The sequence below is a fragment of the Micromys minutus genome, assembly GCF_963924665.1.
Source record: "Micromys minutus genome assembly, chromosome: 32".
NCBI lineage: Eukaryota > Metazoa > Chordata > Mammalia > Rodentia > Muridae > Micromys > Micromys minutus.
In genome coordinates this window covers 14427974-14452659 of record NC_137967.1, presented here as the reverse complement: position 1 = coordinate 14452659, position 24686 = coordinate 14427974, and the positions used below count along the sequence as shown (strand labels likewise).

At 51.8% G+C, this 24686-nt stretch overlaps 2 protein-coding genes across 3 annotated transcripts; both read right to left on the bottom strand.

Moving 5' to 3' along the window:
- Positions 1-4924: 4924 nt before the first annotated feature.
- On the bottom strand, positions 4925-14006 carry APLP1 (amyloid beta precursor like protein 1). 2 transcript variants are annotated; one of them, XM_080909251.1, is made up of 17 exons: positions 13824-14006; positions 12810-12953; positions 11601-11733; positions 11298-11410; positions 10973-11106; positions 10668-10858; positions 10177-10307; positions 9595-9669; positions 8801-8959; positions 8589-8717; positions 7818-7917; positions 6538-6645; positions 5894-5920; positions 5681-5751; positions 5492-5554; positions 5225-5368; positions 4925-5143 (listed from the first exon to the last, which is right to left on the bottom strand). In XM_080909251.1, exons 1-17 carry the CDS (start codon positions 13968-13970, stop codon positions 5045-5047), a joined length of 1968 nt encoding a protein of 655 aa, XP_080765377.1. In that variant the 5' UTR covers positions 13971-14006; the 3' UTR covers positions 4925-5044. The 2 variants fall into 2 exon arrangements, with proteins under 2 accessions (XP_080765377.1, XP_080765378.1); XM_080909252.1 differs by having other exon boundaries at positions 5894-5917.
- A 2137-nt stretch (positions 14007-16143) lies between these two features.
- KIRREL2 (kirre like nephrin family adhesion molecule 2) lies at positions 16144-24079 on the bottom strand (the record flags this gene model as incomplete). Its single annotated transcript, XM_080908788.1, is given in 15 exon segments — positions 16144-16479; positions 17936-18001; positions 18451-18551; positions 18876-18880; positions 18882-18984; positions 19930-20149; positions 20296-20396; positions 20670-20802; positions 20894-21021; positions 21277-21425; positions 21502-21607; positions 21775-21925; positions 22402-22562; positions 22712-22861; positions 24028-24079. Coding segments are annotated over 15 exon segments (1962 nt in total).
- Between the last annotated feature and the right edge of the window lie 607 nt (positions 24080-24686).

Sequence of the window (24686 nt, the reverse complement as noted above, 5' to 3'; positions counted from 1 at the left end):
GGGTGTGGTGGCACATGCATTTAGTTCCAGCACTTGGGAGACAGAGGCAGACAGATCTCTTTGAGTTCGAGAACAGCCTGGTCTGCAGATTTGAGTCCAGAACAGCCAGGGTTACGCAGAGAAACCCTGTCTTGAAAAAAAAATTTAAATAAAAAAAGAAACAAAAAGAAAGAGGGCGGGAGGGAGGGAATGAAGGAAGGAGAAGCGATGGCACAGTCCTGTAATTAAAACACTCAAGTTTAAATCAAGCCTAGGCTACCGACAAAAACACTAATTTTTTGTTGTTGTTTTAATTAAAATAAGGAGAGAGAGGAAAGGAAACCGTTCTTGGTTGTATTAAGCCCAATTCCTGCCCTAACCTAACAACAACCCTCAACTAATGACAGACAGGAGGTAGTCCAGAAAGGCAGGTGGGTCTCTCCACAACACACCACTGCTGTGACGAAACACCATGCTCTGACACAAAGTAGTGAGGGAAGGGCTTATTTGGGTTATACTTCCAAAGCACTGTTCATCATCCGAGGATGTCAGGACAGGAACCCGGAGGCAGTAGCTGATGCCGAGGCCATGGTGTATGGGGCAGAGTTGCTGCTTACTGGCTTTTATCATGGCTTGCTCAGCCTGCTTTCTTGTAGAACTCAGGACCCAAGGATGGCTCCACCCACAGTGGGCGGAGCCCCTCCCCACCAATCACTAGCTAAGAAAATGTTCTGCAGGTTTCTCGGAAGCCCAAACTTTCCTTAACTGAGGCTCCCTCTTCTTGATTACTCTAGCTTCTGTCAAGTTGACATAAAACTATCCGGCACAGTGAGTAAGAGTTCCCAAAGGACAGTATCTTGCAGGAAATAGCCCTGCTTGCATAATGCTTGCTGAGATATACTCTCGACTAAAGTCGCATGGCCAAACTGGGCGTGGAGGCACAAACCTATCACCCCAGCTTTGGGGAGGCTGAGGCAGGAGGATCAGAAGTTCAGGAGGATAGGAAAGAAAACTGGGGGGGGTGGGGGGGGAGCAGAGTTACCAGGGACAAGTGTTGTTTCTCATGGCAACTGCCTCATGCCAGTGTGTGTGTGTTCCTAGATGTGGTGATATTGTGGCAGATGGCCCATGAATTCATATGAGAGTGCTGAAATTCACATAAGAACTTACTTGCAATTAGGAATTCCTTGTACAGCCGATTGTGTGATATAGTTTAGGGATCTAAAATCATGACCGCCCAAAAATCATCTTCAGTGTAAAAAGAAGGCTGTTTTAGGGACATGAAGCTTCAGGAGAGCAATGGCAAGATATTTTAATGATATTATTATTATTATTATTATTATTATTGTTTTAGAATTTAAAGTTTTTAAAGGTGTGTGAGAGTATGTGTCTCCATGGAGGCCAGGAGAGGCCATCAGATCCCCAGGAGCTGGGGTTACATGTGGCTGTGAGTTGCTTAACGTGGGTGTTGAGAACTGGAGTCTTCTAGAAGAACAAAAGGTGCTCTTACCTTCTTAGCCATCTCCCCACCTCCTAACTACAGCATTTTATGTCTTTGATTCTAGCACACAGGAAGCAGAGACAAGCAGATCTCTGTGAGTCCGAGGCCAGCCTGGTTTACATAGTAAGACCCCGTCTCAGAAATAGACAGACAGACAGAGACAGGGCTGGCAAGATGGCTCAGCCAGGAAAGGAGCTTGTTGCTAAGCTTGATGACTTTGAGTCTCACAAACATCAGAGAAGGAGAAAGCTGACTTTCTCTTGCAGCCTGTGGTGTATGTGTTCGCACACTAAAAAAAATAAAATAAATAATAAATAATAATATTAATTAATAAATAAATTAATTAGAAACAGGGTCTTACTATGTAGCCTTGGCTGTCCTGGAATTAGCTCTATAAACCAGACTGGTTTTGGATTCAGAGATGCACCTGCTTCTGCCCCCAAGTGCTGAGATTAAAAGTGTGTACCATGACGCCGGGCTTAAAATGTCAAGTTTATTAAATCTCAGGCGATCATGAGTTTTCTCCCTTCTGGCATTAGAGGAATGGGCATCTACCTGCTCTGAGTGTGATGAAGGTGTGACCACTGTCAGACAACAGTACAAACCTGGTGCTCTAACAGACTGGGAGGGTGTGCAACACTCATCACCGACTTCACACCGTGTGTGTGTGTGTGTGTGTGTGTGTGTGTGTGTGTGTGTGTGTTATGTGACCTGTGTTGGGGTGGATATTTCACAAAGAGCCTCTGCTAGCTTATAGGCCTCTGGGAGAGTTAGAAATAGGTACTCTTCCCCTCCCCCCACCTGTCTCCAAGCCATCTGTCAGAAGATCGTGACTCACCAATGTTAGAGTTTGGTGCATGGCTGCCATCTGCTGGGCAGTTATGTTAGAAGGGGAAGTCTAGCAAGCTAAGGAAGAGGAAGGCCTTGGTCATGCACCTGCCTTCCTTCCTTCCTTCCTTCCTTTTTTCAAATGGAGCAATTTTTGGCACAGAGCAAGCACCATGAATATTTGAATATTTGTTTCCAAAACATAAAGTTTGGTCTCTCTCTCTCTCTCTCTCTTCCCATCTCTCTCTCTCTCTGTGTGTGTATATGTGCGTGTGTGTTTTGATATAGGGTCTCATGACACCCAGGCTATTTTTCAAACTCATTACAGAGTAGAGAATGACGTTGAACTTAAAGACAACTTTCTTTGGGATTAAAGAGATGGCTCATCAGTTAAGAACACCAGCTGCTCTTGCAGAAGACCTGGGTTTACGTCTCAGCACGCACATGGTGGCTCACGGCTTTTTATAACTCCAGGTCCAGGTGATCCGATGCTTTTTCAGCCTCTACTGGCTGACAACAGGCACAAATGTGGTCTGCACACAAACACCAAGACAAAAAAAACACATACAGACAATACTCAAATAAATAAATCTTTAAAAACACTTACTTACTTTTCTTGGGTTCCGTGTACTTGCTTGCTTTTCTTTTTTTCTTTTATTTAAACAACTTTAAGAAACAGAGATAAATGTACCAATTTTTTAAAGCATTTTTGAAGCTTTTTTCTTTTTCTTTTTTTTTAATTTTATGTGAGTGCACACTGTCACTGTCTTCAGACACACCAGAAGAGGACATCAGATCCCATTAGAGATGACTCTGAGTCATCATGTGGTTGCTGGGATTTGAACTCAGAACCTCTGGAAAAGCAGTCAGCGCTCTTAACCACTGAGCCATCTCTCCAACCCCTTTATGTACGTTCAATTGGCCTGGAAATTGCTACATAGCTGAGGTTGACTTTGAAGTTCTCTCTTTCTTGTTTTGAGACAGGGTTTCACTACATAGCCTTGGTTGGCCTTGAACTATATAGACCAGACTTGTCTCCATCTTACATGAATTCCTGCCTTCACCTTGCTGGGACCAAAGGTGTGGCCATCTTGAACATCTTCCTGCTCTTGCATCTATATGTGTACGTATGTGGTTACTGTGTGTCCACGCATATAAGGAGTGGGGGCGTTAGAAGCCAGCTTCTAAGACTGATGCTCCCTTTTTACCACATAGTTCTGAGGGACAAATCTAGGAGCTGAGCTATATTTCTCAGTCTCTCCCTAATGTCTTAAAAATCCCCTGAACAAAACCCTGATAAGTAGCAGGTACAGCTAAACTATCTCCACTTGTAACCCTTGAGTCCTGCTAACAGCTACCTTGGGATAAGTAACGGCATGTGGAGAAGCCTGTTTTACCTCAGGATCAGTAACACTGTGACTCTGGCGTGTCACATACGCTGGCATGTGAGAGTTCAGAAGGTGATGCTGGTATTAGATGTCCTTCTGTGGGACACGGATGTGACACACCAGGGGTTGAGAGTGTAGCTCAGGGGCAGAGTATATGACTGGCGTATATAGCTAGACCTGCACTATCCGCTTAGGAGGCAAAGGAAAGAAGATCTGTGCGTTTGAGGCCAGCCTGGGCAGTCAGGGCTGTATTTTAAAACCTTGTCTCAAAATCAAAACAAAACAAACAGAACACATTAAGAAAAAAAAAACAGGCATATAATACATGTATGTTCCCATTTCTTCATTATCAAGAAATGGTCGCAGTGATAAGATGTTTGAGATGGATTACTGGGTCAAGGGTATTGCCTCTAACTGACCCGAGTTGTATCCCCAGGACCACACGATGGAAGGTAATTCCTGCAGGTTGTCTTTTGATTGATTTCCACTTCCACAGCATAGCACGCATTCCCTGCCTGCCACAATAATATTATATTCATATGTAATACTATGTATATATTATAAACTATATATATAGTTTAGGGGGAAAAACATAGAGCAAAGGGAAGAGGGAGGGGTGAAGACTGGTAGTTTTTCCTGACGTTCGCAAAGCTCAGAGCAGCGACCCATTCAGCACCATGGAAAGCTCCCAGGCAGGAAAAAATCCCAAAACACCAGCCTCTGGGCCCCACCCCTACGTGGCAATCCTTCCCACCAGGCCCCACCTACATTTGAAACGCCCTCATCAAGGTTCGGTCCAGGTTTGTTTGGGTTTTGTCGTTTTGTTTTGATTCTAGGCTGCTCTGGAACTCTTATGCAGACCAGAGTCTAGACCGGTCTGGAACTCACCGAAATCTATCTGCCTGCCTTTGCCTCCTGCGTGCTGGGATTAAAGTTTTGTGGCACCACACCCACCCCTCACTCGGTTTAAAGACCTGCAGGAAGCCTGGGTTGATAAATCTAGCTGTGCTTACACACGGTTTCTCCAACAGAAACACGGGATGGCCGGGTGGGGAAGAGGGCTTTATTGGGATGTTAGTGAAGAAACATGAAATGGTGATTCCAGGGAGTGACATACACGGGGACCCAGGCGGTGGTCACCTTAAGGAACAATAAATTAACTTAAAATAAATTAAGGTGAGGAGGTCCCTTGGGGGGCAGGAGCTGGGAATCTCTAAAGGGGTGGAATTTGGAACTTGGAAGGGGAAATGAGAATGAATTTGTCAAGATCTCCCTCCCCCACCGGAAGCTGGGAGTTGGGACCGGAAGAAGGGCAGTAGGGCTCAGCTGAAGGCAGCTAGGGTTGGGGTCAAGGTCGTTCTTCCAGAAAGCGATAGGTAGGGTTCTCATAGCCATGCCTCTGAAGTTCCCGGAGCTGCTGCTCCTCCAGGGTCAGCATAGGGTCCACCTGCCACAGGGCCAGGGGAAGATTCAGTGCATGTGGGTAGAGGTACTAATTCCGACCCCCACCGCCATATCTGCCCCTCACCTCCACCACGCCATGGCTGATAGTCCCATAGGGTTTCTTCTTGCGCAGAAGCAGTAAGGATAGAACAATGAGGGAGCCTCCTCCAGCTCCCATGATCAGCAGACCTGACAAGGCTTCTCGGGACACTCCAGTCCCGGCTGGCGCCTGTGGAGAAAGGAGACGGGACCAAGAGTGTCTTTGAGGCTCACTAGGATCCACTGTGGCTTTGGAAGCCACAACCTGGGCTGTCGACCTCTGATCTCGCCCCCAGGAACTGCCTCCTCTTACCAGTTCATCCCGCTGGATATCTGAGGAGTGGAAGGGAAACCCCCTTGGGGCAGATGCGTTCACCTGGGAAGCAGGAGTTGTCAGATGTCACAGGGGCCTAGAAGGTACCCCGGGCAAGCTCCTTCCTGAAGCTGAGGAATCCAAGCCTCCAGAACCTTCCCCCCATCCAGGGTCCAGCCCCCCACTTACTTTTTGTTCATACTGTTCCAGTGGGGTGAGCTTCTCTCTCCCAGAGGAGGACGAATCTTGATCTGTGGACCCTACCCCACCCAAGTCACATCAGAAAGGGCGCTGGGTTCCACTCTGGGAGGCCTGGGCTTCCTGCTGTATGCAACCCTTTCCCTTCACAGTTTAGGGTTCAGTGGGATTTGGTGGCCAGGGTCTATTCTGTGTGACACTTACCTTTTGGAAGGGTCACTGGGGCATCTGCTAGCAGAGGAGACAAGATGAAAGAAACAGTGAAGAGAAAGAAAGAGTAGAGAACCCCACCAGGACAAAGGACTTTACAGAGGCCCAGTACCCCGAGATATCTCTCCTCATTCCTTCCCACCTGTTGTGACAGAGACACCCCCAGACCTTAGAGGACTAGAAAGACGATTGTAATCTGAGTATGGTAGCATTCACTTCTGTAAACTCAGAACTTAGAAAGCTACGGCAAGAAGATCACAAGTCTGAAACCACCTGAAGCTAAATAGTGAGTTCTGGGCTAGCCTGGGCTACAGAGTGAGACCCTGTCTCAACAATCTAAGGACTGAGTTGGGCCCTGTGACACATGCCTATAATGTAAACTACTCAGGATGTTGAGTTCAAGGCCTGCCTGGGCTACTTAGACTGTGTAAAAAAAAAAAATAATAATAATAATAATAATAAGGGGAGGGGGGAGAAGGTTAAAGCTAGTGCTGAGTGGAAGAACTCTTCTCTTGCTTAGCATGCACAAAGCCCCTGTCCTCAACAGCTTCTTCCTTCAGGCCAAGGAGGCCGACATTGCAAAGGAAAGGGAAGGAGGCCTGGCTCTCAAAGGCGGGAGGGATTCTGTATTTGCTCACCATCCTTGGATTCGGGAGGCTGAAGGCTACCTTTGTCCTCGCTGCTCCCCCCGGGCACAGAGGCTTCCAGTTCGCTGGGACCCAAGTGTTCAGCATGGAGAAGCTCCTCTGAGGGAACACACAGAGAGATGGCTAAGGCCATGAGTGTACAAAGGCCACGGCGGGACAAGGCGGGGCACCCTCAGAGCGGAATGGATGGGAAATTAGAGAGACAATGTGCAAGGTACTCCAGCAGGAAGGGTGGAGGCTAGACCTGCAACAGCCCCATCTCTTCAAGTAGAAGGTTTATATTTATAGAACTAGGCATGGGCTGTCTGGAAGGAAATCACAGTAGACCTGAAGCTATGCAGGCTAACACTTTCTGGTCTCCTCCCTCTTGTGTAGACTCCCTCTGTTGAATCCAGATTTGACTTGTGACTTGTTCTAACCTGGGCTCAGTAACACAGGGGTGCAGCTTAATGATGTAAACGCCAAACATATAGAAAGGCCCTGGGTTCAATCCCCAGTGCTACTCAATTTTTTTTTTCTTTTGAGACAGGGTTTTTCTGGGTATCCCTGGCTGTCCAGGAGCTGGCTCTGTAGAGCAGGCTTAGCCTCAACTTCTAAGATCTACCTGCCTCTGCCTTCCAAGTGTTGGGATTGAAGGCGCACACCACCACACTTGACACTACACAATCTTTTAAGGAGGGTAGGGCCAGTGTATGGGTGTATCCTGACACTGAGGAAGTAGAGGCAGGAGGACTATGAATTTGAGGGCTAGCCTGAGCTACATGGTTCCAGGCCAGCCTCAGTTACAGAGCAGAGCAAAACCTTGTCTTAAAAAGCCAAAGGCTGGGGTATGGGGGTGGTAAGTCACTTGCCTATCAGTCCTGATTCCATCCCTGGTGCCATAAAAAAATACATAGCCAGGTGTTGGGGCACCGGACTGTAACCCCAGCACTTGGAAGGCAGAGGCAGAAAGATTTCTCAAAGTTCAGGGATAGCTTGGTCTAACATAGTGAGTTTTAGACCAATCAGTCCAAAAGTAAGACCCTGTCTCAAAACAAACAAACAGAAAACCAAAAACAAAACCACACTACAATTATAATCAATCTGTACAAATTTAGACCAGACAGAGAAAAATGATTTAAAATTGGATAAAAAAACCAAACCAACATGGTTCTTAATCTGAACTACCGAGTTCTAGGGTGATTTAAAAAGAAGAATGGGAAGCTGAGGGTTGGGAGTCAAAGTCTACCCTTGGAGAACTGAAGTTCAGGACGCAAGTATTGGGCACTCACGGATCTGTGGCCGCAGCTCCTGAGCCAAGTGAGGGTTCTGGTCGAGCAGCCCCAGGCTCTGATTCATCCGTTCCTCAACCACCTGGAGGTGGGTCTGGACCTGTGGACCAAAGGAGAGTATCCAAGAGACTAGTGCATTCAGCAGGGGTTCTAGGGAAAACAAGCGGGACTAGGAGGAAGACTGAAGGATAAGCTCCAGACTCAAGGAAAAGGATTCTGGGAAGGGAAGTAAAACCCAAGGGGGAGGAAGCAGGAATCCAAGAGACAGAAAATAGGATTCCCAGGGACGGGAAGTAGGAACACTGAGGGCGAGAAAGGAGTCAAAAGCACAGTATGAGAGGTGTGTACTCACGCACACGTTTGAGTGTGTTGGTGGGGGAGCATTTAGGAGCAGTGTTCTTCCACCAAGAAGCTGGGATTAGAGGGCTAATGGAAGGACTGGGAAAGGCTGGGGACACAAAGGGGGAAGTTCCAGGCCTAGCGAAGGGTTCTAAACCGAAAATGAGGTCCAAGAGAAGGTTCTGGGGCCTGGAGATAAGGAGTCAAGGGCACTTGCTGCTCTTGCAGAGGACCCAGGTTTAATTTCCAGCACCACATGGTGGCTCGCAACGGTCTATGTAACTCCAGTTTTGGAGACTCAGCACCCTCTCCTGGCCTCCTCGCAGACCAGGCACGCATGCGGTGAACACTCATAGGTGGAACATTTTTTAGAGAGGGGGTTGGGAAGAGGAGAGGAGGCGGGGCATCCGGAACCCGGAAGCATGTGCGGACCTGAAAGCGCATCTGCTGGGCCTTCTCAGGGTCCACAGCAACCACGTGCTGGTAGTGCCTCAGCGTGTGCCTCTGCTCCTTCTGCTCGGCACGCAGGTAGCGCCTCAGGGCCATCAGAACCCGCTCAGCCTGTGGAAGGGACCAAGGCTGTCCAGGCTGATCCTAACCCTGCTCAGCTGGTGTTTGTCCCCCCGCCCCTACCTCCCCAATACCTGAGGCGGGTCGCCCTGTAATGCTGTCAGGAAACCTTCCAGGGCGGCTCGGCGCTGGTCGTTGATCAGAGCGATGACTCTGGTGGCGTGGGTCTCCACCAGGCGCTGTCGTTCACCAGACACCTGTTCTTCCAGGGTCTGCAGGATGGACTGGAAGTGCTAAAGAGAGGCGCAGAGGCAGGAAAGAGAGCGGGTGGGTGAAAACATAGAGGGCGGACTCCGGTGGGTCTCCTTCCTGGCAGAGCTGATCTGGGGTGGGAGACCCACCAGAAGGGATGGGCTGGAGGGTCAGGTAGAGTTGGGGCGGGGCTAGCCTATAGGGAAGTGGTCTGAGGGTGTGGGCTGTAAGATTAGGTGGGAACAATCTAGAACCAGAACTGGTCAGTTAAAGAGAAGACAGGCTTGGGTAGCTCCAACCCAAAAGACAAGGCTGAGCCTCCACAACGCTAACGGAGTGTGAGGTTCAGGCCTGGAGGCTGATCCAGAGGATTCTACATAGGTAGGATCTCCCAAAGGCAACCGTAGGGAAGTGGGGCCAAGAGTTAGGAAGCTGGGTTTGTTAGAGAGGGACTGAGAAAAATGAGACCTGTTTGAGACAGTATTCCAAAACCAGCCTCTAGGGGGCAGTGCTTGCTCAGCAGCATGTACCAAGCCCTGGATTACACCCAGTAGAGGCAGTGCCAAATATAAGGGCGGGACTGGGAAGGGACGGGTGAGTAGAAAAGAATTGTAATGGGTGGAGTTGCCGCCAGTAGTGGACAGGCATGAGCGAGACTCGGAGGAGGTTGTCCTACCTCATTCAGGGCCTGCCTGTCGGCTTTTGGCAGGTTCTTAGACTGGCTGTCAGCCATGGCCCACTCACGCATAACCTAGGGGTGGAGGGGGGACACTTCAGAATCCCACGATCTATCCTGCTCATCACAGGGAGTCCCCCCTACCCATCTCCAAGGCTTAAGAGGATGAAGATCACCTAGTCCCACTGAACTTTGGGTTTCCAAGAAGGAATACCAGATGGCTTATTTACTTATTTCTTTACACGCCGGTTCTCATGTAGCCCAGGCTGGTCTCAAAGTCATTACATATTTGAGGCTGGCCTTGAACTTCTTGCCTTAGCCTCTCAAGCATCTGGATTAAGGCATCTGATATTACACCCACCCAGCTCCAAGGGGATTTAAAGTGGGTTGTGCCATAGACCGGAGTATCTGTGGAATCTGGTGGCGTGTCATCGGTCTGCTAGGCAGATCGGTAATCCACTGCCATGTCAGAGGGTGGCATTAGCTCAGGTAGAAGGAGGCTACCTTTTAGAGGTAGTGTCAGCACCGAATTTCCCTGTATTTATGGAATCCTGTGGGATGCTGGTTTCCCGATCTCATCACCTCGTTAATCTGACGCATCCTACGCTCCTCCAGATCCATCTTGGCCCTCAGGAAACCCTCGTGCTCGCTGATTTCCCCGGGCATGCCAAAGTAAACATCCACACCATCTGTGGGCCTCGGGGTGGGAGTGACTGCAAGACAAGAGGTCAGGCAGGCAGGTCACTTTCCCTCCCCGAGAAGTGCATTGCTCAGGACACACTAGAGACCAGCATGCATCCCGTTTAGCACGGTCCCAGGCACGACCAGCATTTGCAAAATTCTGGGACCCACCATACCATCTTCAAAGCCATGTCTGTCAAATGACTCCTTTTTGAGTCCTCTCCCCCTCCACCCTTCACAGACTAATCTACGGAATCCAAAGCCACGCTATCTCTTCCATCCCCCCAGCTGTGCCCCGCCCCACCAAGTCACTCCGAAAGGCACCCCTACATCCCCTCCCACAAATACCGGAATCACACATGCGGAAGAGGGGGCAGAGGAGACTACCTCACCTCTGCTGACCATGACAGGGGTGTGGGAGCTGGGAGGTGGGGCCCTTTCCTCCTCCTCTTCCTCTTCTTCTTCAGCCCGAGGGGGCTCTACGAAGTAATCGTCTACTGGCTGAGGGAAAGATCCCACTTCCTCTTCATCCTCACCTCCCTCTTCTCTGCCCCCCAGGGGCCAGGACCGGGTAGAGGGATCACTGAAGGAGCAGAAGACTCAGCCAGTAAGATCTCCAGGTAGACTCCCAGGCCTCCATGCCCCGCCTTGAGAGCCTTGGGGGTGGGGGTTGGTGTGTACCGTCTCTGTCACTCACCCCGCTGCCATCCCAGATGGGTTGGGAGTTGTAGGAGGCGGACAGCATACATACTCCACACCTCGGAACCCATCAGAGCCACAGGGCAAAAGCATGCCAGAGCCGTGCAGAATGAGGCCCTGAGAGCTGCAGGCCTGTAGAAAGAGGAGGCCCAGAGGCCAGAATGACCTGGTTGGAGGGTGTGGACAGACAGCCTGGAAGCTGGGTTCTCAAGTGGCTGAGGGATGGAGTTCCTACATCCCAGTCTGAACGCTTGGGTTCCGGAAGGAAGGGCCCTACATCCCCAGGCCCTAGGGTTAGGAGACAGGTGGGACAAGGCCCTAACCTCCTGAGCCTCCTGATGCCTCCTGGTTGAACTCTCACACTGGTCCATACGTTCCTGGTGCAAGAACCGACAGCCTTCCGGTACTAGCAGGGCTTCGCTCACGAACTCACCAGCTGGCGGGTGGGAGACACCAGAATCATAATAGCCCAGCCCTGCCCTCCTCAGAGTTCAGGCATTGTATAGATGTATAGATCCATTGTATAGATCCTCAGCCCGTCACCCAGACTCCTCATGTAGACCAGAGCCATCTCTGGGAGACTCCCACTTCACCTCGGTTCCCATCCCCCCAAGCGGGTGACTCACGCAGGCAATGGAAGGGCACGACCTCATGGTGGGGGTGGGCACATCTGCCACTTCGGGTACCCCCACACCAGCGCTCCATCGGGATGGCCTGTGCAGCCTGCTCCACACGGGCTATGTGCAGCTCTGGGTACATCTGTAGGACACAGTGCGTGTGGGAAGATCAACCTACTGGCTAAGCCCCGCCTTCTCCATCTCTTGTTTTGCAGTACTGGAGATTGAACCCAGGGGCCATGACCGCGCCAAAGCATGTGCTCTACCACCAAACGACATGCCCAGCCCTCTTTTTACTTTTTATTATGAGACTAGGTCTCCTTACGTTTCCTAAACTGGTCTTGAACGCATTCTGTAGCTTATATCCTTTTACCTTAGCCTGTCCAATAACTGGGATTACGGGCCCTCGTCACTATGTTCAGCTTGGGCGACAAAGTTCCTAAGAACATCCCCCACCCTGGGCCCTCCTCTCTTGTCTATAGAATTAACAGGTTAATTTATAAGCCTCAGATGCTAAGCCTCGGGTCCACCGACCACGCCCCCTAGTGGTCCCCCTTAAGTTCACAATTTTCACGAGGGCCTGGTAATGGTCCCCAAATCTGCTCGCGTCAAGCTCAACTTTTCTGAGCCCATGATTCAGGGCGACCCTGTTCGGCAATCGGGTTTCTTTCTCAATATTATATCTCCTCCTCTTTTACACCCTGCCTTTCTCTGGTTAGCTTCTTAAGTAACCCTTCTTGTATTAGCCCCGCCTTTTCATTTCGGGTCTCTTAGGCAGCCACTCTCACTGGTCTCCATGGCTTACTCAGTCTTGTTGGTTTAAAGATCTTTGGCTCTAACCCTGCCGCTCCTTCGGCCACGCCCACTTACACTCTCACTTTTTATAAATGGCTTCCCAGATTCCTAAACCCTGCCCCCTCTTCAGGCAATCTTGATTATTCGACAGTTCTGTGTGTGTGTGTGTGTGTGTGTGTGTGTGTGTGTGTGTTTTGCAGCCTCCCCTCCCCGCCGCCCCTAATTTCTCAAAATAGGTCCTGCGCTAGCTCCTCCTAACCTCTTCGCTGACCACAGACCCCAAGCTTTCCCTGGCTTTGCAGATCCTCTCATCTCCCTGGACTCTGTCTTTCGCCAAGACCAACTTCTTCAGGGGCGACCCCGCCCCAGTGTGGACCCACTTTCCCATTGACCACGCCTCTCCCCCCGTGGGGCCCCGCCCACCTGTCTGCAGTACTCCAGCACGCGCTGCGGGTCCAGAAGGCAGCGTCGTGATCGCTGCGGGTCTGGCTCCCAGCGGCCGGTGCGCAGGTCCCGGTGAAGGGTTAGACGCCCACATAGTCCAGCCACCTGTGCCGACCCCGGAGCCTGGGAATGGGAACAGAGGCAGATGGGGCAGTGAGGAGTCAAGGAAGATTGTCATCTGGGTGGTGTGGTCCTTTGCTCCTTAAAACCCAGATAGGACTCCTACCCCTATCGTCTCTAGCACCAGCTCCTTCTAAGCACCTCCTGGGTGGAGCGATCGTTCCCTGGGAAACAGATCCCGTGGGGCTGGAGCGCCCCAGCCCTCCCGTTGCTATGGTGACCCGGATCGCTCCCCCCTCCACCTCGTTTCTCGCGGCCTTGTGGCTGAGAAGACAGGCTCCGCCCCCGCCCCAGCGGCCTGAGTCTGGAGCCTGAAGGGGTTAAACTTGAATCGTGTTGGGGGGGAGGGGGCCAACCCAGGCGTTCTGGCCCCTCCTCTCTCCATCCCCAGTTCAGGTTCCTACTGAGGGGGTGCAAAGGCGACAGGGCCCGGCTTGCCAGCAGGTCCGTACATCAGACCTTTAGGACTAGAGGAGCTATATCCGGATTGAGTAGTGGGTGGAGACCTGGACTCCTGGATGTTTGAGAGGAGGGGATTCAAGTGGGTCCAGAGGCTATAAGGGATCTGGGTTTTTAGATCAGAGTGCCTGCTGCCTGGTGGGTCCTACGCTTAGGTGGGCAGGGCTTGGGGCTTTGTCGTCTAGGGAGTGCTCTGGATTTCTAGGACCAAGGGCTCTTGGAAAGGGCCAGGTCCGACGATGTGGGTAGGAGGGGGCAAGGACGTCAGACGATGGAGGAACCTAGGAATATCTACAGTTCGGATCGCGTGGGGGCAGGCCACCTGGCCAAAAGGACAGTGGTGGCCATCCCGCGTCCAGGTCCAGAGACCCGGTCCCGCCCCTTCCCCATCCCCAGGACCCGGCCGGGCCTCACCTCGGCCGCGCTGGGGCTCCCACCAGCCAGGTTCCCGACGGCGAGCTGCGCGCGCAGAAGCAGCAGGGACAGTGGCAGCAACAGCGGCAGCGGCGGCGGGCCCCGGCGGCGACCCTGACCGCGAGCGGCGGGGCTGGAGGGCCCCATGTTCGGGCCTCGGGCCCTCACGTCCCCGGCTCTCCCGCCCGGCCCTGCCCGGCCCCAGCGGTGACAGGAGCTCCCAGCGCCACCGCCGCCGCCGCCTCCTCCTCCTCCCGCCGCCCCCGGGCTGCGCCGGCGCCGCCAGCCCCGCCCCGCGCCGGCCCCGCCTTCCCAGCCAGGACAATAGCGTGGCGGCTCTGCGCACTGAGAGGCTCCGGAACCCCGGGAGGGAGCCTGTGCCGAGTCCCAGCCCCTCAAGATTCCAGGTGTCGCTGTCCTCGGGAAGACCGAGTCACTAGGCTCAGTCCCGGGCGTAGCCGATTTATTTTGGGACTTTCATCCTTAGCCTTCTCTTTTTGCCATCCCCATCATCAGCTTTGTCCTTCAAAGATGCCAGAACCCATGGGGGCGGGGGTCCTCCATAAATGCCTCTCTTGAGGTCCCGGGAATATAGACCTCCAAATCCCCCCTCCTCCCCACCCTCCAGTCAAGAACGTAGGGAGTGTAATAGCAATGCCCACAATCCCAACACCTGAGGGGGGGGTGCGGAAGGATAGGAGTTTGAGGCGAGCCTGCCTACATGCAACCCAAAAGACAAGACATTGTAGCTAACAAGGCCTGCTCCCTTCCAGGCCTCCTCTGTCTCAGGACCAGAGGCTAGGTCTCCCATCCTTGCTTTCTCAGACCTAGGAATTCAGCCTTCCTGCCCCGACTGGCAGGAGTCTGGACCATCAAATACTCCCTTCAAAAATCCATGACCAAAGCCCTAGAACCCTTTCTTTAAAGATGGCTCAGGTCAGGGGCTGGCTACTATAACCTTCGAAGACCCAGCATCCGAGGACCACGGTGTGGAGCCCCCCCCCCCCCCCCCGTTCTCACCCGCGCTAAGGACCACGTCAGGTCTTCTACCTAAAGCACTGTTTTGACTTAAGTGAGTGTAGAATATCCCAGTTTCCCAGGCCAACTGAGGCAGCCCAGCTGTGGATGTACATCTATAGGGACCTCTAGCTGGTTGCCTGGTGGGAACCTGCCCACATTTGTGTTTCTGCTTTGTGCGTGCATCTCTGTGGGTGTGGTTGGGGTGAGGTGGAGGTATGTTATTAAAAGAGCCCAAAGCGGAATGGTGATTCACACCTGTAACCCGAGAGGGCCTGAGGCATGGAGATGAAGAGATGAATCCTCCGGGCTAACACCTGAGAGAAGGCTCAGTAGTTAAAAGCACTGGCTGCTCTCTCAGAATACCCACACTGTTGGTAACTCCAGTTTCAGGGGATCCATCTCTCTCTCTCTCTGGCCTCAGGGACCAGGCCTGTATATAGTGCATGCAGGCAAAAACACCCACGCGAGTAAAATCAAAATGACAAATCTTAAAACACACACACACACCAAAAAAAAAAAAAAAAAAAAAAAAAAAAAAAAAAAAAAGTAGGACTTAGGATGTCATCGCTACTGCCGTCCCATGAGCTAGGAGAGAGGAAGGAATCTATACGCTACAACCTTTACGGGCCTCTTCATTCATGGAAGACAACAGGAGACTCCAAGCACATTTGCACCTTTGCCCTCTCTTTTTGTTATTAAACATAAATATTCTTAGCCCAAGAATCCCACTAATTAATTAATTAATGTATGTATTTATTTATTTAAAATTTCACTCTACCCCATTCCTTGGATTCAATTCTTTTTGTATCTCTAAGGAAGAAACCAAGATAGTGGCCATTTGGTTCCCAGAGAATGAACAGCCATATTGGCTATACTTTTATTGGCCAGGACGGGAATGGGAAGGGGTCATTTCTTTCATCTTGATTTGTCTTATGTCATCCTTCCTCTTGATGCAGACGGTCATATATCTTCTCTACTGGCTAGAAATGCCTCCCACCCAGATCCCTCGTTCCCATCTTTGTCCCTCTGCAGAGTATTTAGTCACTGTCTTGAATGTCTTTCTCACAGGGAGAACAAATAGGTATAGTGGCCATATTGCGCCTGCTTGGAGCATCTGCTTTGGCTGAACCGAGTATATATATATACATCAGTAGTCCTGATGCCTGTAATGATCTTTCCCTCCGTCAGGGTTCAGTTTTGGAGGGGCTGCTCATCAACTTGTTCTGACTCCCCAGAAATCTGGACGGCACACTATATGGTAAGCTGAAGATCCTGAGGCTCTTCAATTGGAGAGATGTATTCACACGTGGGTCTGGAGACGCTGGTGGCTGGGCAGAGACAATGTAGCATATGGGAAGGGGGGAGTTCCAGAGCCCAAGTCTGGGGGTCCAAAGGATGTGGGTTTTGTGTAACTGGTGAACGCACGGGGGTGAGGGGTGGTTAGGTAACCTGCCCGCGCTCTGTACAGTCTGCAGGGAGGGACTAAATCCAGATGTGGCTTGAAGTCGTAGTAAGTAGGAGTCCCCGGAAGACCAATCGGAGATGGGGGTGGCAAGAAGAGGCCTCCTCCAGGGGCTTCTCCAAGGCTAAGGCTCACACTGACCCCTCGAACCTTGTAGTAACCATTGGTTGGATCCTGAGAAACAAATTAAATTTGATAAGGAATGTATGTAGAAAGGCAAGGATCATGGGTGGAAAGACACACTGAGCTACAGCTGGGCCTAGAGATGAGCATGAAGGCAGAAGGCAGAAAGAGCAGAGGCAGAGACTCCCAGACAGAGAGCTAGACATATAGACCACCTTAGAAAGGGTGCAGTGCTGGCTTCCTAGAGCAAGGGAGGTCTGGCTGAAGTTGGGGAGGATGGAGATGGGAGAGGGGAGGAGGGAGAAAGGAAGAGTGGCTTTAACTGGGGTTAGGGGTGTTGCTCCATCAGGAGAGAGCTTGTCTGGCTTTGCTCAAGGCCCTTGGTTTGATTCCCAGCACAACATAAAGTCAATGTGGAGGCATAAGCCTTTGATCCCAGCACTCAGGAAGATAATCAGGACCTTATGAACATTCCTGGCTACAAACTCAGTTTGAGGTCAGTCTGGGATACTCGAGGCTCCGTCTGAAGGAAAAGGCAGGACGGGGGCTTTAGAATGAGAGCCAGGGGGCTAGAGAGGTGGCTCAGTGGTTAAGAGCACTGACTGCTCTTCCAAAGGTCCTGAGTTCAATTCCCAGCAACCACATGGTGGCTCACAGCCATCCGTCATGAGACCTGATGCCCTCTTCTGGTTTCTGGAGACAACTACAGTGTACTCATATACATAAAATAAATAAGAAGCCAGGGTTGAAATCAGTGTGTCCATCCTAAGACAGAATTCCAAAGTAGGGATGTCTTTGGGGGAATAAGGGTAGAGTGGGGCACCGTGGAAGGAAGACCCCTGTCTGGAAGGCAGCAGCTGAACCAAGAGACACATAGAGGCCGAGAACATGGCAGATGGGGAAAGAAGGCCTGAAAACCAAGGCAAAATGAATCAATAGACAGAAGCTGGTGTTGCAACTGGTGAGATGGCGCAGGGGTTGAGAGCACAGTCAAAGCCAGGTCTTTTGGGGCCCCCCCCCAAGGGGACTCGCGACAATGTTTCTCCGTGTAGCCCGGGCTGTCCTTCCGCCACATCATAATGAACTCAGGTCAGAAAGTTTGGCAAAAATGCCTTAACCTGCTGGGTCATCTCTTCCTCCCTTGTTTGCCTTTCTGATTCCTTTTTATTGTTTATTTATTTTTATCCAGACAGCATCTCTCTGTGTAGCCACGGCTGTCCTGCAACTCACTCTTGAGACCAGGCTGACCTCACGCTCAGAGATCTGCCTGCCTGGGCAAAGGTTTTAAGATGGCAGATATAAGAGAAGAGACGCAGAGAAACCGCCAAATGTGGTGTTCAGGTCTGAAGCTTGCAACCCCAGCAACCCAACGGCCACAGGAGAGAAACTGTGTGGAGTCCAAAGCCAGCTACACAAGACCCTGACTCCATAGAATTATTCTGGTTTTGAATTTGGGGCGAGCCAGAGACTCGGGGACTGAGAGGGGAGTTCCTTTCTCAATACTCACCTTTGTCTCCAAAGCCTCTTTTTCCTCAAGAACCAAATCACTGTGGTCGGTGTGCATAATGGGACCCTGAAGTGTGAGAAATAATGATAAATCATGGTCAGATGATCATCCTAACTATCCCTCTGCCAGATCCCAAAGTATTTATTTCATGGTCTTCTTTGGAGGCCAGACAGAGGAGAGCTGGAAACGAGACTTAAGACAGTAAGGAAGACATTGATTCAAAAGGATAACTGTGAGGAAACATATTTGCAGTTATGAGGATACTGTGAGTCTGGGGTCATCATGTTTAAGACTGGAGCCTTTAATCTTAATGCTCAGGAAGCAGAGGCAGGAGGATATCTGATTTGGAAGCCAGCCTGGTCTACATAGCTAGTTCCGGGATACCACACAGAGAAACCATCTCTCAAACAACAACGAAATGGCTGGGACCATAATTGAGCTTGAGGGTGGGTTGAACTGGGTTATTATTATGTTGCTCTGGGAGCACAGTGGAATGTGGGGACCCAGAATCTTACCCGGTCCTCACTGCTGCCTGTCTCCTCCTCGGGGCCGCGAGAACTGGAACCTTCACTGCTTCCTGGGATCCGGACCAAGTTCTTTTGCTTAGAGAGAGAGCCTGAGGCCCAGGATGTGAGAGGCAGAGGTAAGGGGAAAGTGACCAATATTTGGGAACAGAGCTGATTGGGCAAAGTGGGCTAGGGAAGGTTGGGCACCTCGGAGAACTCGGGCCTGGGAGAGATGGAACGGAGCCGGGGTGACCCCGAAGAAACTGAGTCAGGACTAGAGAGAGACCTTGAACCTGGGATGAGCCCTGTGCGAGCTGAAGGAGCCAGGAATGGAGCCAGGTCCCAAGGCTGTCAATCAAGGCTGTCAATCAATCAAGGGGGTTGGGCCTATACAGGGGATGGAGAGGTGCAGGGTTGGGACTGATTCGAGGCACTGATACTTGCCATGACGCAGGCAGCAGAGGACCACTCCAGTGATGATCATAAGGAGAGAGGTGGCTGCAGAAGCCGCTCCAGCCACAATCCGGACAGTAGGCAGCAAGTCTGTAAGGAGTGGAAGGGGTGTCCTGAGAAGGCTGATCCAAAGGCGGGGAAAGCAGGGAAACGGGCTTAGGGCTTGGGTTTGGGATCCTTGGGTTCAAAAGGCTGCCAATCTTGGGATTTCCCCAGATTTGTAGTGTGCTAGGTCTGGTGTCTGTGGACTCAAGAATTTGGGGACTTGCAGCGTGAGATTACGTGAATTTAAAATCCCTTGGCGAGTCACTTCTGTCGTCACAGCACGTGGGATAATGAGACTCCAATAACAAGCAGGGATGGCAAGATGGCCCAGTGGATAAAGGTGATTGCTACCAAGTCTAATGCCCTGGGTTCGATCCTGGGGACCCACATAATGGAAAGGAAGAACTGACTCCCACAAGTTGTCCTCTGACCTCCACATGTGCACCGCGGCAGAAACATGATTCTCCATATAAATAAACAAGTAAATAGATACACAGACACGTGTAAACAAACACCATAACCTTAGGGAGGCTTAGAACTTGAGTCTTTCACAGTTTCCTGCATTTGTAGATTCCTTAGTATGGAATAGCGTCTCCATTAAGGGTTCTGTATTTGAGAGAATTGTTGATTTGGAGATTGAGTCAAGAAATTCATAGGGATTTTTCGTTTTTGTTTTTATTATATTTCAAGTGCTGTTGTGTGTAGGTATATGTGTGGGAAGGCATATGAATGGAGGTCAGAGAACAATTTTGGGATATTGGTGCTCCCCTACGACGTGGGTTCCAAGTGCTAAACGCTGGTCATCAGACTTGGTGGCAAGTGTCTTTACCTGCCATCTCCCTGTCCTAAATTCATAGCTTTTGAGATTCGCTAAGTTTGGGGAGTGTGCATTTAAGGAGCCTTATAGTTTAGTAGCCTCGGTCTTGGGAACCACGGTGTTTGTGGGGTTTGGGATGCTCAGGTTGAGGGCTCTTTGGGTCAATAACTCACCTCTACGACTCAGGCGGATCTGGATTCGCCCCTCACCTAGGCGGTTGCGGGCACTGCAGTTGAAACCCATGGTAAAGTCGGACTCCTGGGTTCCGGAAATGTGTAGCACAGAAATCAGGCCCGGGCCCTGTCCCCCTTCCACTTCCGGGGCTGGGAAGGCCTCCACGAGGAACCTGCCCAGCGAACCTGCCTCCAGGAAACCCTCGTCCCAAGACCAAACCTAAGAGCCGGGTGTGGGGGGGGGGGGAATGTCAATTAGGAGCTTGGGAAAGAACAGAGGGACAGAGGGACTGGTAGGACGTGGGAGATGTCAGTGTCCGGTGTGGGAGGGCTGGTGTGTCACAGAGGTCAAGGTCCTTTCCTTACCACGGAGTCTGGGGCGGGAGAGGCAAACACCACACACTGGAGACGAGCGGGACCTCTCAGAAAGGCTGGGGCAGGGTGCAGGGCTGTCACGACAGGGGGCGCTGGAACGGAAACTATGAACCATTAGACACAGGTCTCCACCTCTGCAAAACTAATTATGAACAAAGCGAAGTCAGACCTGGTCACTATGGTTTCACCCCTCAAAAGCAAAACAAACAAACAAACACCAACAGCCCACATCTCTCTATTGACCAGAAATATAGGCCTGCCTCGCCTTCAACAGTTCCAGCTCCAACACTAATCCCTGTAACTTCCTTTCAATGCCCGCCCTTTCGTCCCACCACCCTGCCCCAAGGTTCCTCGGGTTCCCTCACCGTTCACTGTCAGCCTCGCCTGCGCTGTGCCGCCTCCCAGACCTGTTCGCCTCGGCTCAGCCCGGCACACATAGTCGCCCGCATCCTCCAGTGCCACGGACGGAAGCCACAGCGTGGGCCCGGAGCTCAGCACCTAGCACAGGGAAGGGGCATCAGACACAAGCCTCGGGGAGGAAGCTCCGTCTAGTTCCAGCTACTGTCACAAGCCCCAGAGCGGACTCCACCTGAGAGCTACCGAGGCGGGTCCAGGTTATCCGTGGAAGTGGGTTCCCGCGCCAGGCACAGCTGAAAGAGGCGTCCTTCCCCACGTCCACGGACGTGGACTTTGGTTTTGTCTGCAGGATGGGTCCATCTGGAGGAGAGAGAGGAGTGGGCTGGAATGAGCCCCTGACCCAGGATCTGCTTCTCTAAAACACTAGTAGGTCCAAGTGTAGGTCTCCAGCAACACCTGCCACTCAGTGTCCACACCCACAAGCCCCGCCCCCACCCCGCCTCGCTCATATCTTCTGTAACCCGGCAAAGCCCAGCCCTACACCTGTCCTAGCCCCGCCCTCTGGTACGACCACGCCCACCTCGGTCACACCCACGGGCCCCCATCTCTACTCACACAACACCTCCAGCGCCGTGCTTCGGTTGGCGCTTCCGACCGCGTTGCTGACCTCGCAGGACACCGGCTCAGTCAGGAACGTGGCATCTGCAACGACCTCCAACCTCGGCCCACGTGCCCCGAGCACCGGGGATCCTCCCTTCGCCCATCTGCAGAAACGGGGACGTTATTAATGTCCGTCCTGACTCTCCTCGACTGCGAGAGACAGGTGACCTTTTCCCTCACCTGTAGCCAGTGACAGGAGGCTGGGCAGTGGCTTGACACAGGAAAGTCACCTTCTCCCCTTCCTGCACAGTCTGGGGCTCGGCTGACAGAGTCACCATTGGGGGATCTGTGAGAGGAGGATATAGCTCTCTAGCTCTCTTTTCTTTTTGAGGCAGGAGCTGGGCTTTCGGTTCCTAGTCCCCCAGGTCCCCATCATGCCATCCCTCTGACCTCCTTTGCCACACGCAGGAGTTCAGGCCCACCCGGGTCTTTCCAGGACTCATTTGCACTCACACTGAAGGCTCAGTGTAACAGCTGTGTCCCTCCCTGTGGGCAGGGCCTGGCTCCGTGCTCTGCAGATCAAAGTGGCACCATCATCGTGACTGGAAGGGGTCAGGAATAAGGTGTTTTCTACTGTTCCAGTGGCCTTGTCCTTCAGCGTGGCCTAGAGGTGATAAATACACAATAATTGTTTTTTACTTTTTTGGTCAGGGTGCCGCTGCTATGGAGTTGAGGCTGGAACTCCTGACCCTCTGGCCTTAGTCTCCTGAGTGCTGGGGTATCAGGTGTGTGTCATTTCCGCTCTCCACATTAACAGTGACTTCATCTATAATTTACCTAAGAACCATGCTGGATGCTTTGAGTCGGTCACGTGTTTAATTTAATTCTCTATATTATCCTGTGAGGTGATTAATGCTACTATTTTTCCCATTGTACAGATAAGGAAACTGAGGGACAAGGAGGTTAAACACCATATGCAAAAGCAAGTAATTAGCGAATGACTGAGCCAGGAAGTCTGGCTCTGGGCCTGAATCTTTTCAACACTGAATGGCTGCCGTTTCCCCTAGGTAAGCCTGTGGTTAGAGTGGACCCCGGAGTCTCAATAATGATCAACGAATGGCAAACAGAGGTAGACCCAACCTGGTGGAAGCTGGTCCCATCCAGCCGGATCCCATCACGGAACCACAGTAGTTCAGGGGCAGGCCGGGCATCCCCGCGACTCCGACAGGTCAGATTTCCAGGAACTCCAGCAACCAGAGACACCGAGGGGCCGCCTAGTACCTGGGGGGCTTCTGGGGGAACTGCGTGGTAGATCTGGAGTCAGAACTGAATTCCTCAGTTCCAACCCACCAGTCCCCTAGGGTTCCTGGACTCTGCTACTTCCGAGTAGTCCTAGCTGCTCCAGTTCCTCACCCCAAGCTCCCATGATGCAAATGGGTTGGATCCTCACCCATCACATGCAGTTGGGCTGGCCGTGATCGGAGGCCCGCTTGTGAAGCCTGGCATTCATAAGATGCTTCATCTTCTAGTTCCACGGGCTTAATGTGGAGGTCATGCTGGCCACTGGCTGAATTCCCTGATATCCAGTACCGGGACCACCCTGGAGACAGAAGAGATCAATACATAATTCTGAGCTCCCGGCCTCAAGTCTTCATCTCCTCCAGGCACCCCACTTCAGGGAGCAGGGGAAGAGCCCCACACACTCCACCCTCAAACATTAAAAAGCATGTGCTTGAGACCAGCCTGTTCTACATAGGGAGTTGGGCCTGTCCAGGATTACAGAGACCCAGTCTCAAAAACCAAACCACATTAATAACAGGCAGGGGGAAGTATGTGCCGGGTCCAGAGAGATGTTAAGCCTCCTGGACAATTTTTATAGTCTCCACAAGTTTGGGAGTGGAAAAAGTCAGAAAGGAATAGAAGAAAACAATTCCCATTAAAATTAGGTTGAGCCAGATTTGGGCAGTGCATGCTTGTAATTCCAGCACTCAGAGGCTGAGGCAGGAGGATCTCAAGTTTAAGAACAGCTTGGGTTGCAGAAGGAGACCCCAACTCAAACAACAAAACAAACCAACAAACAAAAATTAGATAAAACAATACCTTTCACCTTCTAGAGAGAAAAGTAAAAAGGGGTGGGGCTTCTGAGCTCACGGTAACCTGTGTATTAATTGTCTGACTGTCTATAATTATTGGCAAGGTGTCCATGCAGTTATACGATGCTTTAGAATAAAGACGATAATCCCCAAACACAAGGAACCACATCTCTTCAAAGACAACTATTTTAAAGCTCGGGATTCCCAAATGTTCTTGGGAGTCTGTCACTCTCACCCATGCCCAGCAGCCCCGCGATAATGCCAGCCAGCCCTTCCGTTAGCAGAGATCAGCCTCACCCGGAAGGTCTCTTTCGCCCCCTAGAGCCAGCCCATCCTTAGTCCACTGCACGAGCCCCCTGTATGCGCCCAGAGCGCAGGGCAGCCGGGCTTCCTCCCCCAACAGCACCACCATGTCCTCTGGCTGTTGAAGGAAATGGGGCGATGAGCCTAGAAAAAGAGGTACAGCTGAGCTTAGAAAAGGGATCCCCTTATGCAAGACCCAAGGGGTCCGGTCTCCAAAGCCCCCCTTCCGTCAGACTCAGAAGCCCTGGCTTCTAGAGCACTCTCTCACACCCAGGACTAGGAGCCCTTAGTCTCCTCCCAAACAAGACAGTAATAGACAAACCTTCGCTAAAGTTCCATGTCCCCCCCGGGGGTATGGGGGTGAGAGTACCTGCACTTCCCCTGAAACAGTAGAGGAAAACGAGGAGGGCGGAGGCCAGCATTCCAAGTGTGTGTACCCCAAGATCTTGCAGACTTAAGAGTTGCACTGGTTCCCCTCCAACTTCTTCCTCGATAGCACGCCTCTCACCACGCTGGACTAGAACCCCTCTCTGCACCCCACTCTTCTCTCCGGACTGGAAGATTCTATGCCTGGCCCAGAGTCCCCGAAACCTGGCTCATCGGCAGTCTCCGATGCTCTAAACCACGCACGGGTTGCAACCCTAGGACTGCGAGGAACCCACTAGGCGGGCAGGATCCTATTCGCCCCGCCTCCTGGAGACCCGGCCTCTTCCCATTGAGAAACTCCCGCGCCTTGTTTGTGGACAGCTAGGGATGCTCAGGGTAGCTGTCCACACAGCAGGCGGGCGCCCCCGCATTATTTGGGGGTCTGAGAGTTGGAACATCTGAGTCCAAGTTGGGGCCCTTGCTGGAGCTGGACACCTGCACCTAGCTGAGGTTGAAGTGGAGACTGGAAGGAGAAGGAGGAGGGAGGGGAGAGGGGGAGGAGAGAAGAGAATGGAAGAAACTTGCTCAGCCCGAGTCCTGGAGGGACTGGGCTGAGTGGAAACCAAGCTATAAATGGGAATCCCTGGGGCTTCGCCAGCTTCC